Genomic DNA, 7,634 nt, shown 5'->3' with positions numbered 1-7,634 from the left:
TCTTTAAGTTATTTGGAAACACTTTACTTCTTTTCCCTTAACTTATATGGTTTGCGAGTTTAATGTCAGTAACTAGAGACCCTGCACTATTCACATTCCTACAAAATGAGGTTGTATTGACTTATGAAGTGTTTGATATGTGAGAGCATTTTGAGGAGGGAGGGAAATAGGAAAGATACTGCAGCTTTCAGTTTCGCCATCTCCTCATCGCCTCCTCGTATATCAAACACCTGAATCCCTTTGAACTGCCAGCAGGAAGACAGTAAAAACGAGTCATTATCAAATGGTGAAGAGCTGCTGCTGCGAATGGGTAACATTTAACCAGAAAATATAATCCACTGACCAAAAGAACAAGCAAATCCTTGACACATGGTGTTGATGTAAAATAATGAGACCTTTAAGGCGCACAGAATTTCAGTGCTCTAACGTTACTCAGAAACATTCAATTATGTGGCGATTTGAATATAATATAAACAGAAAAATAAGCTTACGCTTCAAAAGTTGGGGCTTGTTTTCTCGGGAATCGTACAATGACAAAGCACTTTCTGCCTGTATCACTTGAGCTCATCTAGCAGTGCAGGTGTGTCACTGAAAGGGGTAGGAGGGTGTTTGGCAGCTCCACAGTCATTGTGCTCAGTGTCTAGAGTTCCAACCTTGGAGAGACATCATGTCTGCCCCGCTGTGCTTCGCCTCCATCTTACTGGCCTGGACGGCAGGAGCTTGGGCCACAGACTACAACCTGCCTTTCATGGAGTACCTGGACAAAGACAGTTTGGTACACCTGAAGTGGGGATTTGATCATTTGCAAGGAAACATAACATTCCAACTGACAGTCAACACCACAGGCTGGGTCGGCTTTGGTTCTAGTCCTCACGGAGGCATGGATGATGCAGACATTGTAATGGGGGGACTTGGATCTGATGGAAGCTATTTTGCAGTAAGCAGATACTTTAAGTATTAGGTGTTGATATGATTTTGTCCAAAAGAACTGGTTTCAACAGAAACCAGGAGTTATTGGTGCCTTAAATTTTTTTTTCCTTCTGTCTTTTAGGATTATTATTCACTAGGGGAGAAAATGCCTGAAATGGACAAGGAGCAGAGCTACACCCTGCTCTCCATGACAGAAAATGATGGACAAACAATAATGACGTTTCAAAGGCCAATAGAGACCTGTGATGAAAAAGACTTCCAGATCACTGTAAGGCAACTTATTCTGCACAGTTACAGGCCAGCATGTCAAAATATTAAATAAGCTGTTGTATTCACTGAGCTTTCACAGCTACATCCTGCTGGTATGGTTTATTTACAGGGTCAAATCATATTTTACTTCTATTCTAGACTTTGTTGCAATTACCATGACCATGATGAAAAGAAAATTTATCATTTCTGTTGCACAATATGTTGCTCTGTTGATTCTCTATAACCTATTTCTTCTATTCTAAGTGTAAGCGTACAGGTCAGGTTTCTCACATTTCACAATGTAAAATCAGCTGTCTTTGTTCAGCTTACCTTACCCCTTGCCTGGTCCAACTGCTAAAGACAAAAGAAGCATAAAAAAACGTCTCAAAAGATTTCAATAGAAAACTGTCTTTCTATTGAATATGTGAAATATAATACTGTTCCTGTGAGAGAAAGAACAGTTTTGTGTGTTTTTTTTCACCGTACATGTTTCTGTAAGAGAAACTTGCATGTTGTTTCTGAAAAGTTTTTCTGTTTTTTTTATTTATTTATTTATTTGTTTTTATTTTGTTGTAAAACCTCTTGTCCAACAGGCTCAGTCCATCAAACTGATCTACGCATACGGTAAAACAGATGACATCAAATACCATGCAGGCTTTAGAGGCACCAAGGGAATAAATCTTCTCAACTACAAGTCAAAGACCGTCTCACCTGATGCCAGATATCTCAGTGTGAAGGTGAACAATGTAAGTAAGAAACACAGAAAATTGTGGAAGAAACTGACCAATACACAAATTAATAATTGCATTCTATTTAAATGCAATTATAGAATTTCGGTAATAATATTTTCAATAATACGTCAAAAAACCCTAGCTTGTTTTTTTAGCACATAGTATAAAAGAGAGGGGAAGAGAGATAATAAAAATGGCTACTGATCACAAGAGTTTACATGATACACTGTCAAGTGTACAAACTTTAATGGAACATATGTAATTGAAAATTTTATTTTATTGATTACAATAAAACAATGTGCTATTCTTTTTTGTTTCTAATTTGCAGATCTCTGTCCCTCCCAACACAACCTACTATCACTGTAAAGTAATGAAGCTTGAAGACTTGCCCACCAAACATCATATTTTTCAGGTAATGTCACTGTCTTTAAAGTAAATATATCAGTGTTGTACATTTTAGGTACAATGAAGTATTTTATGTTAACTTCTAAACTGCAATATTAGGTTTTGCTAATTTATGTAGGAATATCAGAATATATTGGGATCATACAAATCCACGCCACAGTGTTCATTTCTATAGGAAATGGTTTTGAAAACTACCTTTTTCACTTCACAGTGTTGCTCCTATTTGATTACACTGAAATGTGTTACTCTTTCAAAGCTGCAAAAAATTACTGGTGGCTTTTGCTGCTGCGATGTTAAATACACTGTTTCATTTGAGTCAATCATTAAATAACTTGTTTCTTAACTTTTAGATTGAGCCAGAGATTGAGCACCAGGACGTCGTCCATCACATGCTCCTGTATCACTGTCCCTCTTTTGTGAAAAAACCATATGATAAACCGTGCTACATGGGTGACCTGGGAGACGCCTGCTTTGGAGTGGTGGCTTCATGGGCAATAGGAGGAACAGTAAGGGAACATGACCTGTAGATATTCTCAAACAATCCTAAGACTAAAAGTAACTCCTAGAGATGTCATTTTAGGAAAAATCTTAGAATTTCTGGGGTTCAACGATTTTTTTCCCCCTAGAATTTTACCTTAATAAAATAAAGATTATTCACAAAGCATTTTAGGAGCCTTGGCTCCTAATGTGACAAATTGTTAAACGAAGGGAGGTTAATTTTTAGTGAGCCTAAAAATGCCCTAAGCAGGGAAGATGGTGGAGAGACAGACAAAAAGGATCCGAAAATAATTCTTTGACCCACAGACTCAGTTTATTTTTGTTGGATAGTATGTTTCTACCTTCTTGGTATATATTAATGCCAATCCGTCTAAATATTTTACTGTCATTATTATTGAGTGACCTATTATCATTGCAAACATCTTTGTCTGAATTCTTAGGCATATGAGCTTCCTGAGAATACGGGTATTCCCATAGGAGGAACTCAAAGTGACACATACTACAGGTTGGAAATCCATTACAATAACCCACAAAAGAAAGAAGGTAACATACTTTTTGAACAAAGGCTTTTTGTTTGCCATTTTAGGAGTCATTTATTTATATTCCTTTCGTTGCGTAGGTATCATAGACAGCTCAGGACTGAGACTTTACTACACGGACAAACTTCGACAGCATGACGTGGGCATTCTAACCACAGGAGTGTTCCCAGTGAGTCCCATGGAGTATGACATCCCTCCTAAAGCAGAAAAGTTCCACTCGTATGGCATTTGCAACACGTCTTTGTTTTCACAGGTACGAAACTCTGTATGCAATAGATAAAACTGCAATTGAGTTACTTATTCTACACCTACATTTGAAAGTATTTATGACCCTATTGCCTTTTATATATTAATACAATATCATAAAAATAAAAAAACACATAGGTTTGCAATAAGAGCAACAAATATAAACAATTAAAGAAAATAAAATATTAACTGAAACAGGACAAATTGATCAGTGTTGATTACTGACCAACTATTCCTCAAGCTGCCACTTAAACGAGAAATAGATGGTGCCGTCTCCTATGGTGACAGCCTGGTAATGTATTCCAGTAGCTATTCTTTAACAAATAGAAAATTATGTAAAAAAAAAAAAGGATTTTCTGATTTGAACCTCAAAGTTCTGTTTATGTCATTTTCTTCTTTATTCACATCCTCCAAGGGAGGAGGGACCTTATCTCTTGTTGACTCATAATTGAAACTGTTGTTTATCAATCATTTGAAGTTCTCAAAACTGAAAAAAAAATCCTAAATTATGCAAATATGATATGACTGCATGATAATAGAAATCATTGAATATTGTGGTTTTAACATAATAAATCACAAAAAAACCCAAAAAAAACAAAAAAAACGTGACTATGTTTGCAAGGCACTGTGTGTTGATGCAAGTTTTCATTTCCACCCACAGCTTGTGGACCCCATACCTGACCTTCAAGTGTTTTCAGTGCTCTTGCACACTCACTTGGCTGGCAGGAAAGTCAGAGTGGGCCACTTCAGGTGAGGAAAAACAAGATGAGTACTTGCTTCACGCCAGCCACCCACTCTTTAACCTGAGGCGTAACATCATACCAAAGAAAATACATTTGATCTCTAAAGCACAGACTGTTTGTTTTTCATACATAACTTTATATTTTGTGGTTGATCTTTCCAGAAAAGGAAAGCAAATAGATTTCTTGGGAGTAAATGAAAACTACAACTTTGACATGCAAGACATTGCCGATTTAGGAACCATCAAGACAATCAAACCGGTGAGCTTTATTAACTTCTTTCAGCCAAGAACATGTTTAGTAAAAGATTAAAATACTTTGGGCTCTCATAATGCTAAATTACTTGTTTCTTTTATTTCAGGATGATGAGATCATTGTGGAGTGCGTCTACAATACCTTAGATCGCACTCAATCCACTAAGGTGGGTCAGCCTTGTTGTATTAACAGATGTTTACAAAAAATAAAAAATAACAAAAAGAGAAATTGCTAATTCAAAGTCAGAAACCAAAACACATCAACATTGCTGCAAAATCTTTATTATTTACGTTGATCGTTAAAGAATCATGCCCTGTCAGATCTTTTAACAGAAAAGCAGTTGGTAGAGCTGTTGCCTTGCAGCAAGAAGGTTCTGGGTTTGATTCCCGGCCCCGGTCTTTCTGCATGGAGTTTGCATGTTCTCCCTGTGCATGCATGGGTTTTCTCCGGGTACTCCGGTTTCCTCCCACAGTCCAAAAACATGACCTTTCCAAATTGCCCCTAGGTGTGAGTGTGAGTGTGTGTGTGCATGGTTGTTTGTCCTGTGTGTCTCTGTGTTGCCCTGCGACAGACTGGCGACCTGTCCAGGGTGACCCCGCCTCTTGCCCGGAACGTTAGCTGGAGATGGGCACCAGCACCTCCCAGCCCAACTGAGGGACAAGGGTGAAAGAAAATGGATGGATGTAATTGGAGAAGAAACAAGAAATGTTGATTGTTATTAGATCCTACTCTTTTGAGTAAAATTAGGAAGTACAGGTTCGTCTCAGGAAATCAGAATATCATCAAAGTTCTTTTATTTCACTAATTTGATTCAAAAAGTGGATGTAACACATAAATTAATGAAATACAATGTCACATACTTCAAGTCGTTATTGCAGTTCATTTTGGTGAAACTTAGAACTAATATAAATCCATAATTCAGTTTCTCAAAAAAGTTGGAAGATTTCTTACAAATTATGAAGAATTTTCACAAATCTCATGTTATGGTCCGTACAATCCAATGGAAGACTGTCAATTTTTGTTGAAAGTTGAGTGGAAGATAACCTTTTAGTGTGGCTTATATGTAATCAGTGCGTCAAGACTCCAAACACGTATCGAAGACACGGGCTACAACGTTGGAAAACAAAATTACGGGAGCACAAAGGAAGAATGGACACACAGAAAATCCAAACTGTGGTCCAATTTAAAATTTTCACCTTCACTGTCGATTAGGAGAACAAGGTCATCTGCTGGTGTTAATCCACTGTGTATTCTCAGCAAAGGCATTTTTTTTTTCAAAGTTAAGCTCTAACTGCTGATTAACGTCATGGAGACGCTGGTTTCATTTTCCAGCAGATCTTGCTGACATAAGTCCTGTAGGGAACCTTTGAAGTATCTCCAGACAAACTGAGGGTTGATTTGCTTTCGTGAAGCACTGATGCTGCTATTCCTGCAAGAGAAACCTGAATGTGTGTATATACCATAAAGCACAGAGTTTTGAGTAGGTTTTCATTTCTGTCATAAACATTATCATTTTATTATTGGTCTTATGGAATATTTTGGATTTTCTGATAAACTGACTGAACACTTGTGATTTTTCACTCTGTCTTCTGTGAATCTATTGCTTAGAATTTAAAGTGAAAGACTAAAGTAAACTTTTTAAAGTTGTTTGTTGTGTTGGACCTATAATGGCATTATATAGCTGCATATTACAGTAACGGACAATTCCGACATATTTTTGTTAACATTAAGCAATGTGTTTTGAAAAATAAGGAAACTTCTATTTCATATTGTCAACCTTTCAGATGGGTTTGTCCACCTCTGACGAGATGTGTCTGGCTTTCCTGTTCTACTACCCAGCTATCAATATTACTTCATGCACCAGCCGCCCAAATACAACACTTCTATCCACCACAGCTGATCAGTAAGAACAGTGGAATCAAACACTTGGCGTTTTTGCTAAACTTAATGATTTAAAGTGTAAACGTTTGTTGCATAGTTGTTATCTTTTTTTTTAATACAGCTTTAATTATTTTTGACAGAATCGCTGAGTATCAGAGCTTGATGAATGCCCTGCCACAAGTTCAATACATCACTGATGCCAATGTAAGTTGACAGTGTTTCTTTGGGTAATTTACTTGCTTTTCATATTGAGCAATCATAAGTTTAAGCAAATAGGTCCAGTCTGTTTATTAAAATGGTGTGGTTATACAATAATCATTTCAAATCGACTTTTGTTCAGTTGTAACCAGTATGGATTTTCTCTTTGTCACGTCATATTTAACATTTTCCTATACTGGCTACTTTCATTGGTAATGCAATATTTATAAAAGTCTACCGCATTATGTCACATATTTATTTTAAAATCACAGCCCGTAAAAATATTTATTCAACAGCTTCTTTTACCATTGCAGAGCAAATTATCGCTTTACAGATATGGCACTGTCAGGAACGTAATGGAGACGCCCACTGCTACTTGCAAAAATACAAATGCTGCAAGCAGACTCTGTACTTCCTGGATGGTGAAAGCTGGAGGAATCATCCTTCTGCTCCTTTCAATTGCTATAATGTAGCATGGCTGTATATGAAACAAATCCATAAGCCAACTTAGGACAGAATGAAATAGACAATTTTGAACTTAAATGATGTTTATGATCAATAGGTGTGTTAGCAAGTATAAGAGATTTTATGAGCGGATCAGTTTATATTTTTATCATAAAGTACAATAGGGGCTCATTAGCTGCAATTTTAACTCTCTATATTAAAAAATAAATATATATATCAGACAAAAATTATTTTCATGGTAATAAAGCAATGAAATGTTGTAAATAGATTTTAGTTCCAGAAAATGTTTCACATTTACTTTTAATTCCTCTTCATTCCTCGCACTTTCACAGTAAATTGATCTATATGTAGTTACAGCAGTCTGCATTCATAAATGTTTGTTTGACTTAAATAAAAAGGTTGATGCAAAATATAGATGTGTTGTATTCTTTTTTTAATACTTGAAAAGAATGAAGCTAAAACATTAAATTCAGTTAATTAATTTATTTATTGTATAT

At 36.3% G+C, this 7,634-nt stretch overlaps 1 protein-coding gene across 1 annotated transcript; it reads left to right on the top strand.

Annotated features, from left to right (window-relative positions):
* Positions 1-113: 113 nt before the first annotated feature.
* Positions 114-7,549, top strand: moxd1l (monooxygenase, DBH-like 1, like). Its single transcript, XM_008397821.3, has 13 exons — positions 114-937; positions 1,052-1,198; positions 1,773-1,925; positions 2,239-2,322; positions 2,666-2,821; positions 3,254-3,356; positions 3,433-3,605; positions 4,260-4,348; positions 4,503-4,599; positions 4,700-4,759; positions 6,378-6,496; positions 6,615-6,678; positions 6,987-7,549. Exons 1-13 carry the CDS (start codon positions 668-670, stop codon positions 7,143-7,145), a joined length of 1,674 nt encoding a protein of 557 aa, XP_008396043.2. The 5' UTR covers positions 114-667; the 3' UTR covers positions 7,146-7,549.
* The last annotated feature ends 85 nt before the right edge of the window (positions 7,550-7,634 follow it).

The sequence above is a fragment of the Poecilia reticulata genome, chromosome 21 (genome assembly GCF_904066995.2).
Source record: "Poecilia reticulata chromosome 21, P_reticulata-male-v2, whole genome shotgun sequence".
NCBI lineage: Eukaryota > Metazoa > Chordata > Actinopteri > Cyprinodontiformes > Poeciliidae > Poecilia > Poecilia reticulata.
The sequence above is the reverse complement of the archived record's forward strand: the minus strand, read 5'-3'. Positions and strand labels throughout refer to the sequence as shown.

Coding starts and splice junctions, on each gene's coding strand:
- moxd1l (XM_008397821.3), top strand. CDS start 668: ATGTCTGCCCCGCTGTGCTTCGCCTCCATCTTACTGGCCTGGACGGCA. Junction 938..1,051: donor CTGATGGAAGCTATTTTGCA/GTAAGCAGATAC, acceptor TCTGTCTTTTAG/GATTATTATTCACTAGGGGA. Junction 1,926..2,238: donor TCAGTGTGAAGGTGAACAAT/GTAAGTAAGAAA, acceptor TCTAATTTGCAG/ATCTCTGTCCCTCCCAACAC.